The following is a 24,171-nucleotide window of genomic DNA, read 5'->3' on the forward strand; positions in this document are numbered from 1 at the left end:
ACAAACCTTTAAATGTTTTACAAGTTTGTTTTATTTGTGGGCAATCAGAGTACAGAGTCTTATATACTTTGTGTTAGTCTATCACAGAACGTCTCAGTAAAATGCCATCAGTTTGATGGCGGCATTATGATGAGTTCACAAAGTATTACTTTTGGAAACCATTTTGTATGTGTATTGTTTTCTGTAATTGCTTTAATCTGGGCGATTAATAGGAATAGTGAGAGAACAATATCAGTCAGTGAGTGTTAGAGCAATGCAAATAAGGTTCATTGAGCATACACATTGAAAGCTAAATTAATTGTACTTTACTAGACATACCACCACTGCCAGAAGACTGCAGGCTCATGAAGCATTCTCTATTTTAACATAGAATATAGCATCACAAAATAACTCAAATTAGCAACTAAAGAAGTTTTTCCAACTCAAATAATTTTATCCAAATGTTCCTTTTAGAGGCACTATTCCTTGGAGCTGGCTACTCTCATTTCTACTGTTTTTAGGACATTTTGTTGTGCGATAGTCAGCAGAAACGCAGAGAAAAGTTCATGGTGATGAATGAGCGTACAGCAGCTTGAGACAGTGAGCTACATCTTCCTAACCTAGATAGTATTCTGTCTGCACTGATGTTTCACTTGTGCAAATGTTAAATGTTTGTGGGAATACTAGAACAAAAAGGTAAAAGACAAATTAGTTAATAATCTTATTTTAATTTAATTTCATCAAAGCTCATTACAGGGCCCCGTGGAAGAAAGGAAAAAACAACAACAACTGAGAAGCGTAAATGAAAGTAAAACACATGGAAGCCATGTTATTCACCGAGGACCCATTCATTAATATCGTTTTAATTGGGGTCCAAGGAATTTCAGTGAGCTGCACTGCTGATGAGGTGCAGGTGTGCATTTTGTTTCTTTTTTTAATAACGTCACTGCTTTATCGTGAGAAGCCTCATGCAAGCTGAAAACCTGAAGGCGGCAGTGGACTAATGGGGAAGCCATGCAGCCAGGAAATCCATGGTAACGACTATTTGAGCCAAGTTAAAACACAAATCTCCCACTTGTTCCTAAAAAAAAGTTTTAAATTTCATCTTATGTGCAAATAGAGTGAAATCAAAAAAATATTAGAAAGTTATTTGTGTTACAAATACTCCCTTGTCAATAATCAACTCATTTTATATGCATTTTTATAAGCTCTAAACTAAAATGAGCCAAATTAGGCCAGAATAAAACAGAGAGAACCTAAACATTAATCCTTGGCTGTTTAAAACACAGATGGTAAACTTTGGCAGAAGAAAACTCTTGTTTTTCCTGACAGTTCAAACTATAAATACATTTTATCTTAGCAACAATCATCACAATGTGAGGAGCTACTCTTCGTTCCATGACTTCCTGTAACACAAACTCCATCCGAGTCTAACGTAGCATCAGCGACTGGTGTGTGTGTGCGGCTTTTCCATCTGGAGCAGGACGCCGGGATGCTTCGCTCCATCCGTGGAGAAGACAGTAGATCTGTTCTGTGACCTGAAAATAGGTCAATCGAACCCACGCCGCTTCTTCCTTGTGTTGCGAGACTCTCCAACAAAAACCTGAGAAGGTATAAGTGCTGCACACCTCCTTCCTTGTGAGAAACTGGGGAGTGACGTGGAAGGCGCTCTTCTCAAAAGCTCTGCTGTCTCCTCTGTCACAGCAGAGCGGGCGCTGTTGGTACTTAGAAAGCATGAGATCGTGTTGCTGCCTTCTGTCAATTCCACTCCCAAAAGTGCCACCGGTCCTTACGTGGGACAAAGGGAGGGCGGCGCATAGTGCAGATAAGTGACACAACAGCCGGCCGATGTTCTGTCAGCGGAAGCGGGGTACAGATGTTAAAACGGAATCTGGGAGAGTCCTTTGCTTCCTAAAGCCATTCTGCAGAATGGATGGCGGTCTGTTTAGCTTGTCCTGCACTGTACCGGCCCCTCTGAGCTGTCTTCGTCGTCTGAACCGTCGGGTCCGACGCCACGCAGGCCTGTGATGCGATAACCCATGTTCAGAAGCATTACCTCTAACGGATCGGCATTCATTCGCCGCTGATTCGCCTGAGCAGCTCCCTCCATGTCCTCCACCACACGCCCGTTGTCACCGTCGGTCTGCCGGAAAAGAAAACAGGCCTGTCATGATAACACATAAGCTGGACGACAATATCGTTGCTTTGTGACCATTTTCAAGGGACATATTTACTATGGCATAATAATATAAGTTTGCCCTTTTAAAAACCAATAAACTTTGACTTTTTAAAGAACACCGCACCTGGAAGATAAATAAATCTCATTCTTAACCAAACCCATCCAATTCTACACATTTCCAGCTCGCTTATCAACAGTGTACAAAAGATAAATAAATAGTTTGTTCACCTCTGGTCTGGGGTTCCATAATCGAACCACAGGATCAATACCGCTAGTGGCCAGGAAGCAGTAGCTTGGGTGCGGCTGCAGGCAGTTGACTATTGACTCATCTCCCTGAAGGATCCTCACCAGGTTAGTCGTTTCCTTTTCCCAGATGAAAAAAGAGCCATCATCCGAGCCACTCACGATGTACTGGCCCTTGCTGGAGAGGAAATAAAACCGCTTAGACTCGTCTGTTGAGCAGCATTCTTGGGAGGAGAAACATTAATCTTTAAATTTTCCTGGTAAAATTTTAAGATTTTACTTGGAAATCAGTGCAGTCCTTTTTCAATTGAACGTCTTTGGCAGAATGCTAATTTTTCCAGTAATTTTATGAAAGGTGACAGAGCAGGATATTCTGGTATGTGAGGTTCAGAATGAAGTGACACAATCTGTTTGGTTACCCAGCTCAACAACAAAACGCAACAACAAACCGGATGAGGTTAATCAATGCTGAGTCATAATGTGCCATGACACAAGAGTACATTGGGACATGCAGCCTGTGGGTTCACCGACTAAACGTTTAAATGTCTGAAAGCTCAGGAGTAATTAACCAGCTTCTCTGGAGTCACAGTACATTTGAAATATTCAGTTAATTGTTATGGCATTAAGCCTGTTCACACCGTCTCTGTCTGCTGGCTGTGTTACAAATACACAACAATGACTCATTGTTGACAAGACATCTTGGAAAAGTTACATAAAGGAGAACTTGACAGACATACAGTAACTTGCACAAGTATTCAAACTCTTTTAAACTTACAACCATGAACTGTCAAATATTTTATTGGTATTTAAGAGACTGGTCAACACAAAGTAAGAGAAATGTCAAGTAGTGGTAAGCAATGCCTGATTTTTTACATTTTTTGTGCCAATAACAATCTGAAAAGCTCTATATACATTTATATGCTCTAAACCGTGCAAACTTCTGCATTCAGAGGTCACACTCAGTTCACAGGTGTTATTTTATTAGTTTTTAAGCCTTTTCATAAATACTGCTGAGATAGGTCAGGGATAAACAAACTTTGAATATATGACAAAGGACTGTTCAATCCATCAACAACATCTAATCAGGCAAAAGAGAGTATAGGAAGAATGCAAACTAATCAAAACACAACCCTCCACGTAAACTGACAAACCATTTTCACTCTGGAGGAGCAATTATTATTCATGTACTCCACAATTCTGGCTATTGCACGGGAGCAGGAGGAAGGGAAAAAAAGAAGCAGTAATCCTGTTTGTAGTTTGCACAAGCTGAGGGTACACAGCAAACGTATCTGACCAGACCACCATCTTCCATAAAAGAACCGTTCAGTATCTGTTCATATGTTTTTCTTCTGCAGCAACAGAAATGGGAAGATGGACAGAGCTAAAATAGAGCAACCATGGAAGAAAATGTCTCAAGCATGCCGCTTGAGACTGAGATTCACCTTCCAGTAAAGCAATGACCCTAAACACACAGAACAGAGCCTGAAACACAGCCAGAACCCCAATCAATCAGCCGCTGATCTGAAACATTTCACATCAGAGGTCTCCAACATTTCCTGTCATCCAGCGAACCGGCTACTTGTTCCAAAATCTCTGGGAGTGGTTACAGAAATGCACTAGCTTTGTGCGACCAACACGGTGGTGGCAGTAACAACCATTATAGCAAAGTTTGTGCAGCAACCCATGCTCTTCTGCATTGTCCAACTGCACAAACAGATGAATGGATCCAGGTTTTTCAAAAATAACACGTTTCATGGTGTGATCATCATCAATAATAAATTCAAAAACATTTTGAAACTAATTACTGACTCATTCTGTGCAGTACCAGATGAGACGCAGACCGGCACCGATCAAACTGTTTTAGGAGACAAAATGAAAATGACCTTGACCGAATCAAAACTTAAATCAAAGTGAATCCCTGATCAAAGCTTCACTCCTGTTAGTTTAGCTGGACAGACATTTGACAAATATTTTATATTTTGTTGCATTAGTGACACTTATTCTGTTATATGATTAAAAAACAAGAAACAAACCGGGAGACCAGACTTGATAGTAAACACACAGCTGTAGACTGCCCCCTAGTGAGACAACAGTAGAATGACAGTGTGGTGTACCGACCTCCCGAAGAAGTTGGCCTCTTTGATGTCAGTGGTGGTGTTGCAGTGACCACAGTATCTGTGCTTGTAGTCAAAACTGCGCTCCCTCAACACCACCTCATCTTCAGGGATGGACTCTTTCCGACTGAACGACTGGAAACGAATGGAGCTGTTGCCCTTTTTATCTTCTGCAGGTGAAGACAAATACATTTAAAATATATTTGATCTACTTTGAGGTATTTCCTAATAAATAATTAGAATGCTAAATCTCTCTCTCTCTCTCTCTCTCTCTCTCTCTCTCTCTCTCTCTCTCTCTCTCTCTCTCTCTCTCTCTCTCTCTCTCTCTATATATATATATCACTGCCAGTTTCACTATTTTTCTCCTTTTTTTAGATTAGTGTAAATGTAAAGCTGTGTAGATTAATGCTATAGTAGCTTAAATGTCAGAAACAAAAAAAGGAACATATCTACAGGTTACAAATCAGACAACCAGAGGTGTCCATCTTCTCACCTGAATCCGACTTAGAGTAAAGAGCAGCCTTGATGTCTTTATCCAAGGCATCACAGGCACTGCTGTGTGCTTGCTCAGGAAACTTCCCTTTGAAATCGTCCAAACACTCCAGAGCCTCTGCCACATACTTCAGCTCAAACAGACACCGTGCCAGCCTGAAATGTGCTTTCAGATGTCCCGGGTTCAGAGCAAGAGCCTTCACGCAATCCCTGAGGGCGTCATAATGGTCTCCATCCCTGTAAGTCACATACACAAATATAAATGTTAGATTGCTGCTTTAAAATAAAATAAAAAAACTCGCACAGACGATAGTATGTGCGTCATTTTGTAATAATGACGCAACACAAACCATTTGCGTTTCATATAGGCAGCAGCCCGGTTCCCATACAGCATGGCGTTGCCCCTGGCTTCGTGAATGCCTAAGCTGTACAGCTGGATGGCCTGTGTCCATTGCTGGCGGGCGAATGCGTTGTTGGCCTGTTGCTTTATTTTCTCCAAGTGAGGAGGAAGCTCCGTAAAACTAGAAGAATGAAGCAAAAAGCAAGAGGTAAAGCTTCTGTAAAGCTAACCATGTATTAAAGGAGATAGAGCTGAATCCTACCTGGACTGTGTTTTGCTTTCTGTAAAGCCAATGTGGCCGGGAGGTAAATGGATGCCATTAGAGACGCCGTTTGTCGTCTTTCCATTCTGGACATCTAATTGAAGGCGACAGCAGCAGAAATTACAAAGACTCGTTCTATATAGATTAACTCCTTTATACACAACAAACTGAGGCATTACTCTGCATGCAAAGCGCTACCTGTTGTTGACTGGCACATTTTTGGAAGCACAAAGGTATACGGCCTCTGCTTAAATGTCAAGTCAAAAAGATAGACCTGTATGAAGGGCACAAATTAATTAGACATTTCATCGCTACACCAGTGAGGGAATAACAGAAAACAGGATGTGATTGTGTGTTTGTTGTTAGAAATATCACCTGTTCCCCACCCATGTTAACGAGCAGCTCTGTGCCGTCGGGGCTGAAGGTAACATAGGTGGCCACCAGGACTCTCAGGCGGTTGTTGTAATCTCGGAGTTTCACTGGCAGGTGGCCTGGAGCACAGAGGAGAATGTCGTCGTTCCAACAATGCTTGTCGGTAACTTAAAATATCTTCGAAAAGTTCGCTTAGTTCAACTCAAAAAGAGAAACTTCCATAAGTTATGTAGATCCACTACAGGCAGCGTGTTCAACTCAAAATAAATGTTTAAAATATTTCACTCTACATGTAGTGAATACACATGCTTTGGTTTTTGAATTTAATTATTTATATTAAATATTTTTTAAATGATTTTCTAATTTATTGAGATGCATCTACAAATCAAATATTTTGATACGAGACAATTTGGCCCTATATTCACCTGCTACATAGTACTGCCCGGCTCCATCAGGGATGGGCTTCTGCCTGTCACAGAAAGTGTGGACAGCCGCTGATGTGTTCTGGCTCAAAGATTTCCTGAGTAAGGAGCAAAATTTACTTTTATTACAGTTCTGCACATGTCTCAAATCTGGGAGAACATCAGTAGCAACTCACCTGTAGTTGTGAATCATCCTGATGTCATAGAGACGAACAAAAGGCCCGTTGGCTCCCACCGCCAGGTAGTTATTGTCCCGTGGATTGACTGCGAGACACTTGGCTTCAGCCAGCTGACCGCAGAACTCTGTCAGGTCGATCAGAACCTCAGAGTGTTTACTGTTCTCCCGCAGATCATACTGCCTGGAGGGTAAAAGAAAAACAAATCTTTTTCAAACACCATCAACTCTGACTTTGGACCGGATGTGTTTATATCACACAGGCATCGTGAGGGAAATGATCAACACCTAGAAAACTTGTCTCTGAGCACACTGAAACAGATTTGAGGATCCACTTCTGTTTCACATGTGTTGATTACTAAAAAACAAAAAAGTTTTTTGAACACAAATTCAAATGTGTTCAAAATTCCTGCACATATATTTAACAATTTAAGATTTTTAGAAAGGAAAACTGTAAAAATGATAGACGGACAGATGAGGAAACTGGTAAATAGGTAAACCGAGAAAAATTTATGAAACAACACATGCATGCATGGACTAACGGACAAATGGATGGATGATTAACTACAACCTAAATTCAAATTTCTGACTAAAAAGAACAAAAACCAGTAACTGTCCGGCATAGGGCTCTCACCTGATGATGCCGTCCTCTGCAGCACTCCAGAAGGTGTTGGGCCACATTGGTGCTGTGGCAATGCGCTTCACTCTGTTGGTGTGATCAGAGAACATGTGGATGGTTTCCTTCACGCTCAGGTCATGGACATGGACCTTTGTGTCAGCTGCGCCTGTTACCAAGATCCTGTCCCCAGTGTGAGGCAGGAACTGTAAACAGAAAGACACACAGACTAAAGGTCAGGACATGATGAAGTATTTTATAAAGACAACAATCCAAATCTAAGTTTAGATCTGCGACCCCATTGTCTCAATAGTTTAAACTAAAACTTTCCTGTTATTCCAATGTAGCACTACCTTGACAGAAAATATATTTGCAGCATGACCCGTGTGCATAGTTGTAAGCTTCTTGTGTCTGAATGGATCCCAGATGATGGCATGTTGATCGTCTGAGCCTGAAGCCAGCAGGCTGAGTACAAAAGAATAACAAAGACAAGTTAAGCTGCATTCATTGAAAAATTAATGACTGAAAAAATCCAAACAAAAGAAATTGCATAAATACTGTTGTCTTTCTGCCTTGGCTGCCTGAAGTTGTTCGACTGATACAACAGTTTAGTCTTATTTGCTTCACAGTTTTAGCACTGTACAAGAATCACCGGGCTTCGTACAGAGATGAATTTTAAAAACAGGCAAACATAGGCCTAATACATCAGTCAGTGGACAAAGTAGAATCTCTCCAAATGTAAATTAGAGACTAAAATGGTCACCTACATGCAGGCAGGGGACAGTGAGAAATAGAAAAAACACCAAGATGCTGATGAATTTTGAAGCCTTGAAGACTTACTCTCCTTGTTCGTTCCATTCCAAGCAGTTCACACAGCCAGTATGGCCCTGTAGAGGAAGGTGACATTGATTGTGAAAAGATACAATAACATATGTTATGTTGTGAACAATATGCTGTAAATATAACATCATCAGTGCGTCATATCAAAGACTGTTGAGAATGGAGTATTTCCTGACTGCTATTTTCTCCACAGACTTTACAACATCAGAAAATAAATGAAGTGGTGATGAATCCATGTTTCCACGCTCGTCTCTCGGAATATGAAAACTCAGGATGTGGGAGGAGCCAACACACAGCCGACGTATTACTTTCGATATGCACGTCTGAAAACCGGCGTGATCTAAAATTTGTTTGTATGCCTTTCAACACTAAAAGAACATTTTCACAAACAAAAGTTGCACAGTACAATGTTTGTCACTTGTTGAATAAGAAACAAACTGAGTAAATAAACTGTATGTAGGTGTAAATTTCATGGCTTTCTTTTATACATAGCATATTGGATATTTCCTAGTAGCAATGCTGACTTCAAATAACTCAGTCAAACAACTCGCAATCAGTGTTAATACTGATTGCGAATGGTACGCATTATTAGATATTGCCACAGATGTTAAGACGCAAAAGGTAAACTGGATGTACTGTAATTACAATTGAAAGAGAAAAAAGTAGATTTATTACAATCAATATCATCGTGAGAAAAAAAAATTATAAAAAGTGTTTGATGTTAAAGACCTGGAGCTCAGTTTCCAGTCCAAGTCTCTTAATGAAGGGGTCAGTCACATGAAAAGACCTTTGGAAGCCCGGCGCTCTCCTGTCCTAGAGACATAAATCAACATATCATTAATATACCAGAAATAACAATAAGGTTTATTTCACATGATTTATATAAAGAAAAACTTAAGAGTTTCGGGTTTGGTGTGCTTACCCTGATCTGCCTGTGCAGGATCTCCCTGGTGATGTTGACAGCAGCCATGACCTCATGTAGCAGAAATAAAGTTTCTGGGGTCAGAGCTCAGACGGCATCTACGTCTGTTCGTTGTGATCAAACTGTTAATTCACATTTGTAGCATAGCGACGGAATAAGCTGTCCATGATAAACATCAAGAATACGAAATGCGTCTCTAGATAAATACACAGACATATCAGATAAGGATAAGGTTAGACTTTGCTCACCACAGTGTTGAAGAGGAGCGTTTAGCTCCTATCACGAACTCCAGAAAGCCGAAGACACTAGCTGAGCAGCTATTGTTAGCACTGCATTAACGACAACCCTCTGTTTGCCACAACAGAAGCACTTATCTAAAGGTTATAGCACTGTTAGCTTCACAGACTCATTTTGAGTCCCGTTTAAACCGGGCCTCTAGGAGCCATGTCGTTAATATATCAGTTGGTGCTAGCGCATTGCCGCTACCTTGCTAGCTAAACAAAACGTCTACTTCATGAAGACCTTCGTAAATATCCGCGAAGATTTCATGACTACATACAAGAACCCATTAAATCTCACCGGTTTGCTTGTCGTAAGAAGACTTCTGTCAAAAACTGTCCATTTAACAAACACCACTAACAGACATTGCGAGTTTGTTGACAGGATTCAGGCAAATACCTTCTGTAAGTTGAACACAAACCTCCTCCCACTGGACAAAATCAGCCTAGTTCCGCCGGACCAAACACATCCGGGCCGAGAGATTTTCAGAATAAAAGCATCCCACAGGCGCGTGAGCCATAAATTCAAAACGAATATAAAGAGACATATTTTTCAGCAGAAAACTGATACACCAGTAGGACCCTCCAAAATACACACAACAGAAACAAAAAGAAAAAAGAAACATAAGATAATAAAATAAAACGAACATTCCTATGTGTTAAAATTATTATTATTATTATTATTATTATTATTATTATTATTATTATTATTATTATTATTATTATTATTATTATTTCTGACTCTCTTTTTATTTAAACTTGGGTGGATACATCAAAATCAAAGATTAACCCCTGTGGTCCAGCAGCACACATAAAACTGACAGTCTCAAGAATTGCTAGAGAGCAAAAAAATATGGCATTCATTTTTATAAAGATAAAGATAAAGGAAAAACTACAATCAAATATTTATTTTCCCTTTAAAGTTTTCTATGTGGAAGTAAATTAATAACAATCTTCACTTAAAATCTATTCTAAATACAAACTGTGTATTTATATTGCCATAATTAAATTTTGACTACGTGTCATTTTCTAATGTCCCCTTGCTGAACCATTGTATGAACACCTTATTTTTAGCTTAATGTTAGGCTCCTTCAATCATATTCCAGCACTAAACATTACAAACTTGCATTACAAATACATTAATGTTAGTCTACGTTCCCCACAGCCCCTGAAAAACACATAAAATGATCAATACATAGCTGGGCTGACTATTTATTTTGTTTATTGATCTTTTTCCAGATTATCGCTAATTATTAGCTGCTTAAGACATTTATCAAAATGTTTAAGACATTTATCAAAATGTCTTAAGATGTTCATCAAAATGTCTTAATCAGCTAATATTGTGTGAAAGTGATTGGGTATCACAGATGTGCTGTCAGTGTCATAATCTCCAACAAGGCAGCGTCAGCATTTGTCATAGCATCACTTCTCTTTTTTTTTTTTTTTTTGTTGCAATACCAAACTGTTATGCCATAAGAAACTATTAATTCAACCTTACAAAATAAAAGCAGACTTATATGAATTAAAGTCAATAAGGTGAGTGGGTGATTAAGAAACATAATATTATGAGTATGCTTGCCAATGGTTGGACAATGGTACCTAATCAACATAGGCAGGCTTTATCTGGATTTTGGTCAAACTGAAGAGGCACTAAGTAGGCCTGAAATCACAAAGGGATTCTAGGATGGAACCCACTTGAGTTAAAACGAAGAAAAGTTTGACTATTTGTGATGGCTGTAGATCAATTAGCCCCCAAGCTCCAATTTTTAATTGGTATCAATACATATTTTGTGCCTATACATTGTTGTATATTCTTTTTTTGTACCTATGCACTAACCAAAGAATATATTTTGATGTAGTTAAGATTTTTCACGAATCAAGGAGAAATGAGGTTAGAATAAATACTGAAATGTGATAGTTTATTTTGATTTTATATTATTCCTTTTGTTCTATGCTTAACTCCCATTTATTTTGTTTGAATCTCCATTAGGGCCAGTTGTCTCTTTCAAAAACATGAAAGATGAGGAGCCCTGATGAACCCAAAATAACTCTTAAGGACTCCTAATTTTCAGGTTATATAAATTTATAGTCTTTTGGTCAACTCTAAGCAGATAATAGATGATTACATTAAATCGTCTATTGTCAAAATGAGTACATTGCATTGTTCATTTCCTTGAACAATGCAAATCAACACAGTTGGTATGAAATGCCCTGCAGTAGATAGCAACATTTCTTACTTAAAAAGGTATAAAGTGGTCACTACTTCTTAAGTCCAACAAGGCAATTTGTTATGTAGTGACATAAAAAGACTGAATGACTATTATGTTGTTTATAAAATTTAATTAATATTTTATTCTTTTTAGTCCCTTGGTTTTTGTGCGCCTTCTCTCAAGAATATTACACCCTACATCACTTACAAAACCTTTTTGTTGCTAATATTGTATTGCTGCTTACATTTTAAGAATCTGATGTGGACAGTGTAATCCTCTTTTGCCATCATCTATTAGAGGAGCAGCATCAGATCTGGTGACTTGAAAAGGTTAAACAAGCTAATGAAGAAGGGCGTTTCTGTTTTAGGGACTGCTGTACCACCTCCAGAGATTATTGTGCAAAGACGGATTCTTCTCAAAATCTTCAGCATCCTCTTCTTGAAGGTGTCACTCAACAACGGAGTGTCTTCAGAAGCTTCACTGTAACACCGATCCTTCCCTCCCACAGCCATAATCACCACAAGTCTTCAAAGAAATTTTTATTCTATGAGTTACAATACCAGTTATTTTCCTTTTTGATAAGTAAATATTTTTTTATTGTTTATTTATTTTTTATATATGTTAATTTTCATTAACATTCTATTTAACATAAAAACAGAAAACTATTTTTTAGCTTTCTCAGTTTTGTAAAAAAATTTTTTAGAAATCATCAAAATAGGTATTTGAAACCTTTGCATAGCTAATTTGCATGTTATTTTAGGTTTCTCAGCAAATCTTGCTTGGGTTTGTTCGTTTTGTTTTACAGTAGAATTCAGTCAAACGAGAGATACGCGTTTGCTTACCTTAAAATGTTAACTACAATATTAAAAGACGCAACAAATTACACATGTAGAAGAGTAATCATTATAAAATTATAGAAATGTAACTGTTTAGTTAAAGTGCATGCTGAAACGCGCTCACAGATATATGAAATTGAAGGGCGGGCGGGCGGTGCTGTGACATTAAACGAGCAGCCACTGTGTCTTGAGGGTTGTCTTGGTGAGGAACCGTTGGCTAGCGGAACAACGGCAGCAGCAGCAGCAGCAGCAGCGGCAGCGGATGGTACAGATTCGGCATCAGTTCCGAGCTTTTATCCGAGATTTACTAATGCAGTTTCTCTTCATGTAGAAAGTCGGGTAAGTTATAATGCTTTTAAGCGTGTAGATATCGATTTTTTCCCCCGGTGAATTCAATCGCATTCGCTGTTTGGCAATTGTGAGGCTGTAGGAACTTCTTTCGCTAAGTAAATCGCAGTGCTGAGTTAGCTGTTAGCTCGCTCGACGGAAACGGATTTATCGCGGATTAGCTAAACAGGATAACATCGCCGCGCATCCCAGAACACCAAAAAATGTTACGCTAGGGCAAAAAATGTTTTTATGTGTTGGGCTTTTTGTCTAGACTGGAAGAACAGAGTATGTATTTAGGTAAATTACAGCGTCGGTTTTAGTTAGGGTTACTCGTGGTTAGCTCTGAGCTTGCTTTGACTCGTTAACAAGGCATTTCCTTTCTGAATTAGCTACTCATTAAGATTAGTTTTAGCTTCCTGGCGGTTTATTTTTCTGTTTCTGTCCATCAGTTTTTGTCATATTCGCTCGTCAAAAACAACGTTACAGCTTCACGCAGCCAAATACGGAGAACAAGTTATTGTGATGGCTATTATGTAAGACATGTGCCCATGTTGTTATTTTTGTTGTAACTTAGAACAGAAAGTCTTGCTTGTGAACAGCTGTTGAGTCCTGTTACAAAACCACTCTGTTCTTAATTTACACCGTGCTACACCGTGCGAGGCCAAGCTTAATATTTTAAAGAGGATTTAGCCTAAGAGCCAAGTGTTAAATTTACGTGTTGATATTTTGGTGAACACACCAGCAGCTGAATCACATGATATTTTCAAAAAACCAAAATATATTACGTTGCAATAATATTATGTCCCCTGATCCCTGTAATATTTTGTCGACTCTTGGGTCAGTTGTGATCACCACTTTTCCATAAGCAACACATTTTTGGAGTGCATAATCCAGTTTTTCTTCTCTTACCCGAGCTGTGGGTCTCCAAAGTTAACATAGCCTTCTTGGCTAGGTTTTCTAGTAATGAACTACACAATGCTTTCTGGATCAATGTATTTTACCCCAAACTTATTTTCTAAGCTTGAACTTCCCCACAACTTAATACTTGACCTTTCTGATGTGTTCCTTAGTTTTTATGATGCTGTTTTTCCAATGATATTATTTACCAAATCCATGAGGTCCTCACTTAATCTATGTGGTTTATACTTAAATCAAATCGCATATGGGCTTGGTATTTGCTAATGAGGCTGCCACTGGCTTTTAGTTAAGAGTATCATAGTAGAAACAGCTGAATACAATGCACACCACACTGTGAATGAATTTAGCATTTAGCATTTTCTTTGCACTTCATAATTGTGTGCTCATTTGTGTTGGCCTTCATGCTAGTGACATTGAATTGTATGATTGGAACATGATGACAAATGTACAAAAGAGTTCACGACAAGAGTTATGAATACTCTGTATTGTTTCTTTTTTTTATATAGGAAATGCTTAAAAGTAAAGGTAAATTTTCAGTATTGCTGTACTTATACTTGCTTCTTGCATGTATATTTCCATCAGGTGACATTGTCTCGTATGGAATGACGACCTCACAGAGATATTTTGAATCCAAATCCCCTGGTAAGTTGACACTCAGCTGTGAAAATGTTGACATGGTGCATCAGTTTGTTGCGTGTTGATGTAACACTCCGCTGTCTTTGTGCCTTTTTATCCAAACACACATTAGGTCGGTTCGCTGACATGGAGTGGCAGACGGCAGCTGTTTCAGAGAAGTACCAAAGCCGTTTTGGCCGCCGGCCGGGAACATCAGACAGCGGGGACACCGGGATCGGCACTTCAGCATCTGACAGCATGGAAGGTGATGACTTCTGATAGCTCTTTCTTAGCCCTGTGGCGTGTTGTGTAATATTCTTTTGAAGAATGTCTGGCATAGACAGCAGCCTGCACTTGTACTTGGTAAATTTCTGTAGATGCTAGCATGCCCTCTATGCTTTTAGGTAGCAGAAATCGAATAGATTTTATCTGTTGTCTTGTTTACTGGGTTATTTGTGGAGAGTGAAGAGGCTTGTGATCTAACCCCAAAGGGTTTTATAGAAATAGATAAATTATCCAACTACCCCTGATCCAAGATTCTGCTTCACTACTGTGTTGAGAAGATGAGTTGTTGGAACGCCATTACTCAGCAACTGAACAGGGAGTAGTCCCCTGTCTTGGGTGTGGAAACTGATCATTGTTTTGTTTTGCCACACATTATGCTTTTAAATGGAAATATTGTTCTGGAGGTGGTTCTGTTGTTAGAACCTGATGAAAAAATATTATTCTAAAATGTGGTTTGTTATGAATGGCCACCTGGGAGGGGAGGCTCCAGTTTCCACAGGAAAGACAGTAGAATAATAGACAAGATGGTATATCAGAAGTACAGTAGGCCTGTTAGGTTAGATCTTAACAAAGTTGGTGCTAATGGTCGGCATTGCAAAAAAATTTACCCAATGATGTGGTCTGACAGAACTTGATGTATTTTCTTGCCATCCTTTCTACCATTGGATAATAAAAATCACTGATCCATCTGCCATCCTTCATGAAAAAATGTCAGGGAATAATTAATGCGTGTTTTCCAAAGGAATTATCGTTTTACTTACTGTAGAGATGTCTAAAGTTGTAAAATAACCGTTGGAGACAGATATCTGTAGTCTGGGCTAGCAAGGCAACTTTCCAAGAATGACCAAAGTTGCATTTGTAATGTCTGCAAATTACAGTTCTAGCCACCCAACACCAACACTTAAACCATAAATGATTTAGAGAGGAATAATGTTTTTAAATTTAAAGGATTTAAATGGTCATGTAATAATTTTTTTGTATAGAATTAGTTGTACAGAATGACAGAAGAGGTGCATGGCTTCAGTGCTGTGATGTCATTCGTGTGCAAGCTATTTCCCTTATTTGGTTAATTAGGCTCTTCTTCATTTCTCATTAGCGTGGAAAGAGATCAAATGACCTTGTTACTAACAAAGGAGTAAAAATTGTTGTGTCAATTTAACAGTAGCTCTTAATTTGTTGGCATTACAAAATGATCCTAATTTTTGCTTCCAAGTGCATCTGACTGAGTGAGAGGACACCCTATTAGTGGATGATTATAGTTATAGTTGGAAACAGGTATGAGTTCTTGTTTTTGATGTATGAAATGTATAGTAAAATATAAATTGTTAAGGTTGCTGACCTCTGGGTTAGGTTTCCCCAATTTAGACCAACTTCTCATTTGCTCATGCTGTTTCTGCTCTGTTCCCCTGGTGCCTTTCTATTATTTCCCTCTCAGTAATGCATTAAAGTATCTGCTACTGGCTTTGTCATGACTTTCGCATCTGTGCCCTTGTAAAATGACTGTATTAAATTCAAAATATTGACTTGTTTTTAACGTATAGAGGAAGCTTTAATGGGAAATTAGCCCGAAGAAGCTTTGAGTTTGGGTTACTTTATACACTGTCTAAAGGAAGGAATGTCTGCTGAGTAAACCGCTTTCCAAAGTTCTTGTTACAGAACGGTTTAGACTTGTTTTAGCCCGTCATGAATCAGTGGAGCCTGAAGGCCTTTTTCTTAATATATTTTAAGATTTATTTAGCTGAAATTGTAATTTTTCCATCATGTTTAAATGCGTTGGATCATCTTGTGATTCTGTTACGGGGTTGAAGTTCTAGTCTAATGGTGTTGTGGTTTAAAATGTTCCATGTTGTGATGGGTGTTGCGTTGGGAGGAGGCAAGGTGCTTAAATAAGCGGCGCCCACCGATCAGTCTGTAACATGAGAGGTGAGCTATAAATACCCCTAACCTTTCCTGCGTACGCTTGTTTGTGTGCATTTGCTCAGAGCTCAGTCCAGGCCAGTTTGGCTTTTTGGAGACAATACAGATTTGAGTGAAGGGTCCGCTCACCACGCAGCCATCGGCCTACATGTCGCAGATAGTTTCGGTGGTGCCTGGAAATGCAGAAGACTGTTTCCTGTTTTGATTCAGCACGTTTTACTGCTGCTCTAACCTCAGTTCAGATTTAGGTAAAAAATGCCACAGCAAACTGTCTTTCTGAGTTGGAGTGACTCCCTGACTTTCAGACTTCAACAGATCGCTCAGGTTTGTGATCCCGAACTACAGGCTCATTTTAAAGTTTTATGTCTTTCTTTCTCACCGATGTTCTTTTTGTGCTTAATAGGATGTCTGAGCTTCTTGTATAAAGACATTTTGCATGCCTAGCAGAGTTACCCTCTTAAATATTCACATTCTTTATCCAGTTTTACACCTGATGCATTTGTTTTGGATCGAATATGGAGCATTCATTCAGAGCTTTGGTGTGAGTCTATTCTAAGCCTATTCCCTGAGTTGAGTCAGTAAGAGCCAGTTAATTCTTTCAGAGGTGACGCCTCATCAAAGTAGGCCACCCATAAACCTCGCTCCATCTTACTTCTGTCTGAAAATAGAGAAACTGACCTGCAGTAGACTTCTTAGTACTCTGTAATAGGGCTGCAACTAATGATTATTTTAGTAAATAACATAATGATTATTTTATTTACTAAAATGATAATTATTTCAAATTTTAGCATGAAGATCAGTCCTACTCTGGTGTGATCTAACAAAGACTACTTTTATATTAAGTGGAAAGAAGGTAATCTTTTATGCGCTACCTATTGTAATTTTCTTTTGATTTTTCTTGTATTTTTTTTTAGATTTCTGCAGTTCCAGCAGCAGTCCTTCTTTCCAGCCCATCCGCAGTCAGATCCCCATCCCCACTGCTCATGTCATGCCCTCCACTGCTGGCGCCTCGGCCTCAAAGTCGCGCTCTTTCGGCCCGGACGACGCGTTGTCCTCAACTGAGGGTCACAGGTCATCTTCTGGTTCCAGAACTCCGAGTGGCTCCACATCCAAGTCTTCCTCGCTCTCTAAATCAGCCTCTTCGCCCAATTTGGACGCCCAGCCGGGTGCAGGAGCTGATCACGTGGGACCCAAGCCGGACTGCCTGAGCCGCTACCGCAGCCTCGTCAACGGGCTGGACCACTCGCTTTTTCCCACAGATCACACGAGGCTGGATGAGGGCCAGAGGTTCGACACTCCCGCTGTGGAGCCCACTCTGAATCAATCGGCCCTGTTGGGAGGGCTGTGTCCCGATGTCAGGCTCAGGTTACAGACTTCCGGGATTAGAGACCCTGCAGACTGTGTGTCTGAGGTGTACAGGGGGGGTTTGGAGCAGAGTTACAAGGTTCTGCCCGAAGCACGGCCCGGCCTCCCTGGAATCGCAGAAACCTCTAATCAGAGGGGGAGTCAGCTGGGTGCAGCCGGATCTGCCGGGGTTTATTCAAACCCTCTCAGTCTGCAGACTCAAGCTCTGCTCCGGGAGCACACGAGTCCCAAAAGCTACGACAGATGTAGTGAACTTTCTAGCTGGCAGCAAAAGCAGCAGCTGGAGACTTTACGCCTACAAGTGGAACAAATGCAGGTAAGCGTATTAGGAAGACTTTGTTTTCCAGCTGTCAGATGTTTTGCTTGATTTGTGCAGATGCTAAAATCGGAAGTTATGGGAAACTGGCGAAACTATCTTGACTTTTTGGAAAAGCTGAAACATAGTTTTATGGGGAAAAAAGGACCATTAAGGTACTCGTTAGATTTTCTTCTCAAAACATCCAAATTTGGAAAGCATCTAACTGAGTTCTGAAACATTGAGTGACTCAAGGGATCCTAAAGAAACTATAGCATACAGCGAAGAAATTAAGTCTGGTTTTAACAGTCTTCATGGATTCTTTTAAAAGAATCACATGTTTGTGGACTTGTATATCTATGAGCATCTTACCTTTCTTTATATTAGTTTTTTGTCAGAAATATTTTCCAAAGAAGACATTAAAAGTGTTTCAGATTCTCTAAAGGTTTTATATTGTTCAGGTTTGAGCCTGATGCTCTTTACACATTTATCCAGCACCTGGTGAGAATAAACTAACGTGCTGGTCGTCATGACAACTCGTCTCTTGACAAAGATTTTGAAAATCAATTTGAGTCTTAATGTTTATATGTTAAAAAATGTCCTGGAACGTGCAATTTCTTTACATTACCCTTTATTTAATGTTTCTTCACTTCTGTAGTCTGAAGTTTGTGCTGCAATAACATAATGTGAAGAATCTTCAAGCATTTGTGAAATTAAAGGATTGTAAATGTGACTTTGTAAATTATTGCAGACATCTGATTTATATTTCAGCTTTAACTCAATGACATTGACTTTTTTTGTTATCTAATTTAGTTGATGAACGCTGGCGTGAGCCAGTATCCCCCGCTGTACTCGACGTCGCTTCACCCGGAGTCGGGCAAGTGGGACGCTCTGGTTAAAGCCAGCGAGAGCCTGCTGAAGGAGAAGGAGCTTATCATTGAGAGGTAAGCGTTTCTAACAGGTTTACTATTCCTGCTGGGACTTTTCTTTTAAGGAGATGAAGGAAGGGAATCTTTGTCTATTGACTTCATGCTTTGTTATTCATTGTTGGATGAATAACACTGAATAACATTGTCATTGCTTCTGTCTGATGATGCAGACAGAAGCAGCACATGGCCCAGCTGGAGCAGCGGCTGAGGGAAAGTGAACTGCAGGTTCACGGCGCCCTGCTGGGTCGAGGGGCTTCGTACAGCGACATGTTCATGCTGCGTCTTCAGGTTGGAACATGCCGCTTCAGTTTCACATCATTAAATTATATGTCATGTTGTTGTTTCTCATTCCCTGATATGACATGGTGGCATTGCAGGAGGCTCAGAGGGAAAACGCATTCCTTAGAGCTCAGTTTGCTGAGCGCACCGACTGCGCTGCGCTGGAGAAGGCCGAGGCGGAGCGCCGGCTCGGTGCAGTGGAGGCAGAGACGCGGCGGCTCACTGAGAGTTTGAAGGAAGCCTGCGAGAGGCACGCAGAGGAAATGAAGAAACAGGAAGAAAGGGTTGGTGCTTATCTGACATGTCTACCTATCACTAGTGTTGCAATCAAAGGAACCGCAGAATTACAAGGAAACTGAACTGAGAACTGCAAACTTGACCTTCCTCTTTAACAGCAATATGTTTTCATCGACGTTACTTCAGTGGGTAAAGGGGAGGATGTATCGAAAGCTGTAGATGCTTGAAACCCACCCGAACTTTACCGCAGGAATAGATTTTTGAGTATAACATTCAACCTGCTCTGTCAACTTCCTCATTTTATGAAAGAAAGCCGCTGGAGCGTTTTACTGAAATGACTTTATTCATGCTTTCAGCTTATGTTCAGGGTGTGCTCCAAATGACTGTAGTAACTTTTACTGATCATATAACTCTGTGCTGCACTTCTGGTTGAATCTGCAGATCCGCAGTCGAGACAAACACATCAACAACCTGAAGAAGAAATGTCAAAAGGAGGCAGAGCTGAAGAGGGAGAACCAGCAGCGTATTGAAACTCTGGAGCGCTACCTCGCTGACCTGCCTACCTTAGAGGACTATCAGAGTCAGAATAAGCAGGTAAGAACACTTACTTTAATTAATCTAAATTGCTGCTGCACATTAATCAAAGTATGTAGACTATAAATGGGAACTTACATGACTCGTTCCCTTTTTTTCACAGCTATTAGAGGCTGAGCAGCAGGCGGCTCAGCTAGAAGAAAAAGTTAGAGAACTGGAAGCCACTCTGGAGAAAACGCGCTCACAGCTCCAGGAAAAAGATGCTCAGCTGGAGGAGCAGAAACGCAGGGAGAGAGACCTGCTGAAAACCATTACAGAGTACGTACAAGATGTGTCATTCCCCCCAGTAGCAGGTGAGTTATGTGTTCACTTTAGTGAAAATGCATAATGAAAATTGTTTACTGCCTTAATCAGCATGCAGCAGCGGGTGCAGCAGGGCCTAGAGGACGGAGCCAGACTCCCGTGTCTGGATATGGAGAAGCTTAGAGGAGAGAATGACGCTTTGAGAGAGGAGCAGCAGAGGCTCAAAAAGGTGTGTGTGTGTGTGTTTTGTTATACCTGAGCACATGAGAGTGGGGACAAAAAGGATTTTAATATTCTGCGTGTTCCTCATGGCTTCTTTAGAGGCGGATTTTTGAAGATGACTGGCATTATCTTTCTAAAATATTTAGAACATTTATTTTTTTTAGATGTTGTCATATTATGGATTTTATGTGATAGACTTATGCAAAGAACTGTGCAATTTGTGTAGCGGAAAGTGTTTTTTGTCATAAAAATCAGAAAAATGTGTTGCATTGAATCAGTACATCCTTTGTCATAAAAATCAGAAAAATGTGTTTTGTGCACTCAATCGGTACTATATGGAGCCACTTTTTGCTGCAATTACATCTGTGAAGATCAATCTTCAAGGAAGTTTCTCAATTGAATATAGTTCTGGGCTTTGAATAGGCAATTTTAGCACATTAATATTCTTCAATTTAAATCATTCCATCTGAGCTTAGGCTTTATGCTTCAGTCAAAGTCTCTTGCTGAGTTGAACTGGATCATTTTCCATCTATTTCACAATCGGGCTCCGCTTTGTTTGGGTTCATCACTTAAAATGCTGATAACAATTGACATGACAAAATTTGTTTTAACACCAAGTTTTTCTCCTTTCAGGTTATTGAGAAGCAACATCGAATGATGGAACAGCTTGGATCCCAAATCCAGGTATTTCTCTCTTCAAAGTGACACAAATTCTTTGTGTGCTTTCAGTTGTTTTAATATTGTGTTGTCTCTGTATCTGTAGGCTTTGGAGGAGCAGATTTCACAGGAAGAAAGTAGCTCTCAGGCTCTTAGAGAAGAAGTGTTGGCTAAAGATACGAATGTCCTGGAGCTCCACACAGCCATGAAGGAGGTGAGGATTAAGAAAAGTTTCTCCTTTAGATTTGGGAAGAAACCCAAAACTTCTTAGATATATTCACCTACATTGCCTTATCATGAAAAACAGTAAAAAGATTTTGTCACTTATTTCAGAAAGTGAAACTCCATATATAATATGTTCAATTATTCATCTTTAATTATCTAAATAATCTAATAATATCTAATAATCTAAAATGTGGAACTTTTTTTTTTTGATTATTTAAGATGTGTGTGTATAAGAATCTTATGACCTATTTCTGTTTTGCTCTGTTTGTGATTCTTTTGACCTGCTGATGCCTCTTTCAGCCAGTTCTGATTTCTACACATTTTTAGTCATTTAACACAGATGGATCCTGACGTCTCCGTGTCCGACTCTTTGTTTCTGTAGCTGTCGGCCCAGAACCAGGAGCTGATCGAGCAGAATCTGACGCTGCAGGAGCAGATGAGCGATCCGGAACAGAGGATCTCCAACCAGGCCTCGTCCGTCCTCGAGCCGGCAGGGGCCCATCTCACACAGAGGCTGCACTCAGAGATCGCCTCCTGTCTGGGCGACCTGCGCTCGCTGTGCAGCATCCTGACCCAGCGAGCCCGGGGCCAGGACCCCAACCTCTCTCTGCTGCTTGGTCTCACTTGTAAGCTCAGCTGAAATTCTAAGATTTATTTCAAACTTTCCATCTGGAAGTGTTTGCAGATAAACTAGTTATTTGTTGTTGTTTTATTTATTTATTTTTTTATTTTTCTCCCAGCACCTCCAGCAGTTTCTGAGCAGGATGAGGACTGGATGGAACCAGACGTGCTGCAGAAGAAGCTGGTGGAGGCCCAGCAGCTCCGGCGGGACGTGGAGGAACTGCGTAATGTCATTCTGGATCGTTACGCACAGGACATGGGGGAGAACTGCATCACTCAGTAACGGTGACTTCTCTCTGACGGAGGAAACCTGCAGCAACCACTTGTTCTCTCAGACTTTCTTTCCTTGATACCGAATGTTTGAAGAAAGCCTGTGTTTTGATTTCCTAGAATGAGGACAAACCAAAATGGTTTCTCTTTAACTTCTCTCACCTGACTGAACATTGAGTCCCAAGCCTAGCTGTAGCTCAGACGCCTCCCATCCTCAGTTAGTTCGTCTATTTCAGTCCAAGGGCTACCAGAAATAACTTACCTCTACTACTTGATCCTTTAAGCATTGTGTGTGTGTGTATGTGTGCATTTGATGAGGTTGACATTGTATTATTGTATTACCAGTTACCAAACAGTCTTATTCTTTGTTTGACGCGAGTAGATGATGCTTTGTTGAGAAGTCCCAGAAATCTAATTTATTTAAATCTTGTATTTCCCTGTTTAGGGGAATGATCCTTTTAGTGGTTGACAATCAACTGGACATGTTTTAACTTTGTGCTTTTAACTGAATTGACAAAGAAATGTTACCAATGCATCATTATTTCTAATGGTGAACACTGTAACGTTGGACTGTGCTGTGACATACGGGACGTAACGACTTCAAGGGTTTCAAACCAAATCAGCTTCTCACACCAACAGGCCTACAGCAGTTTTATTACCAAAGATACTCTCTGCTCTAAAGCGGGAATGTTGGCGAGCTCGCCTCCCCGCTGCGGGCCGTCGCTCTGACTGTACACCAGCGTGTGCCTTTGTCCTGATTGCAACTACTATGCTAACTCGTTTCAGACCAACCGGAAGGGTTGTTTGCTGCTGAAGTCTTCCAATATGACCTTTCTCTCAGAGCACCAACCAGTAGGATAATCAATACATTCCCTGACTCTGAATGTAGGAAACAGCGGGACACATTACAGCAGCCGAGGAAACCCCGACTCTTTCTGTTCACGGTTAACAATTTGGAGTAAAAACTGTTAGTCTGGGCGAGCTTTTTGTAGGTTTTGCTCTTTTAACGTTTATGATGGCCGACTTTCATTCGGCAGAGTAGTTGACTGATAAATGACTCAGAAACAGTATTAATCCTGTGTTATTTATTATTTTTTTGATAACTTGGTGTGAACAATTTTTTTTGGGGGGGAGGAGCCTGCCTAACTTGTTCATGTAATAATGTGTTAATATGTTCAGAAGATTTTGTAAAGGTCCCATGAAGTGTCATTTTTGTTCTGGTCACTTGTAATAGGATGTTGAGATGGGAGCAGGTTCTCCTACGCGTTTGTTGTTATCCCGTGCTGATCAGCAGCTGGGATGGCGGGATCACCCCCAAATCACAAGTATAGGGTAAGCCATTTAGGAAAAACTCGACACTTTACAGGAGGTGAAAGGGATTTTTAAAATAAAGATATGCAAAAAGAAAAAAAAAAAGACATACAACAAAAGATTTTAACCAGGGACACTCAAGCCATACTTCATTTCATGGGACCTTAAAACTTAACTAGCACAAGGTTTCGCTTTGGAACGTCAGGCTCCGCATGCCTTAACATCTCAAATGTTTTGCAAAAGGGAAAAAAGACGTCTATTTTCATACTGTTGTTTATGTTTATAACTGAATATTGTAGAAATAAAGATTTTTGACATTGTTTTTCATTGAATTTGTTGCAGTGGTTTTGTTGTTTACTGTGACTGCAGAAGGTCTTGAGAACTGATTTGTTCCCAGTTCAGTGCAGACTCGTGCTAATCCTAAGATATCACAGTAGCAGATGTGAACCCATTCACATCTGCTACTGTTAAATAATTTTCTTCTTTGTAATGATTATTCAGGACAGCTCAGTTGTTCAGTCCTAGCTGTGTGTATCATGTTATATAAGAACTATAAACACTTCCGCTTTGTGCTTCTA

At 40.0% G+C, this 24,171-nt stretch overlaps 2 protein-coding genes across 8 annotated transcripts; one reads left to right on the top strand and one right to left on the bottom strand.

Annotated features, from left to right (window-relative positions):
* Positions 1 to 689: 689 nt before the first annotated feature.
* Positions 690 to 9,698, bottom strand: wdtc1 (WD and tetratricopeptide repeats 1). 6 transcript variants are annotated; one of them, XM_032558511.1, is made up of 16 exons: positions 9,635 to 9,698; positions 8,957 to 9,007; positions 8,764 to 8,847; positions 8,035 to 8,081; positions 7,548 to 7,659; positions 7,213 to 7,400; positions 6,580 to 6,762; positions 6,407 to 6,501; positions 5,985 to 6,100; positions 5,808 to 5,883; positions 5,610 to 5,703; positions 5,358 to 5,528; positions 5,009 to 5,244; positions 4,520 to 4,685; positions 2,387 to 2,579; positions 690 to 2,122 (listed from the first exon to the last, which is right to left on the bottom strand). In XM_032558511.1, the coding sequence occupies exons 2-16, from the start codon at positions 9,002 to 9,004 to the stop codon at positions 1,925 to 1,927; spliced, it is 2,007 nt and encodes a 668-aa protein (XP_032414402.1). In that variant the 5' UTR covers positions 9,005 to 9,007; positions 9,635 to 9,698; the 3' UTR covers positions 690 to 1,924. The 6 variants fall into 6 exon arrangements, with proteins under 6 accessions (XP_032414402.1, XP_032414401.1, XP_032414398.1 ...); XM_032558510.1 differs by having other exon boundaries at positions 9,536 to 9,676; XM_032558507.1 differs by having other exon boundaries at positions 8,957 to 9,152; positions 9,536 to 9,676.
* A 2,770-nt stretch (positions 9,699 to 12,468) lies between these two features.
* On the top strand, positions 12,469 to 23,925 carry cep85 (centrosomal protein 85). Of its 2 annotated transcripts, XM_032557344.1 has the most exons (14): positions 12,469 to 12,619; positions 14,111 to 14,170; positions 14,277 to 14,408; positions 17,260 to 18,026; positions 18,819 to 18,949; positions 19,105 to 19,222; positions 19,312 to 19,497; positions 19,892 to 20,044; positions 20,148 to 20,302; positions 20,399 to 20,516; positions 21,143 to 21,193; positions 21,273 to 21,380; positions 21,774 to 22,017; positions 22,132 to 23,925. In XM_032557344.1, the coding sequence occupies exons 2-14, from the start codon at positions 14,131 to 14,133 to the stop codon at positions 22,293 to 22,295; spliced, it is 2,367 nt and encodes a 788-aa protein (XP_032413235.1). In that variant the 5' UTR covers positions 12,469 to 12,619; positions 14,111 to 14,130; the 3' UTR covers positions 22,296 to 23,925. The 2 variants fall into 2 exon arrangements, with proteins under 2 accessions (XP_032413235.1, XP_032413244.1); XM_032557353.1 differs by lacking the exons at positions 12,469 to 12,619; positions 14,111 to 14,170; positions 14,277 to 14,408 and adding an exon at positions 15,731 to 16,669.
* The last annotated feature ends 246 nt before the right edge of the window (positions 23,926 to 24,171 follow it).

Source organism: Xiphophorus hellerii, chromosome 3, assembly GCF_003331165.1.
Source record: "Xiphophorus hellerii strain 12219 chromosome 3, Xiphophorus_hellerii-4.1, whole genome shotgun sequence".
Taxonomy (NCBI): Eukaryota; Metazoa; Chordata; class Actinopteri; order Cyprinodontiformes; family Poeciliidae; genus Xiphophorus; species Xiphophorus hellerii.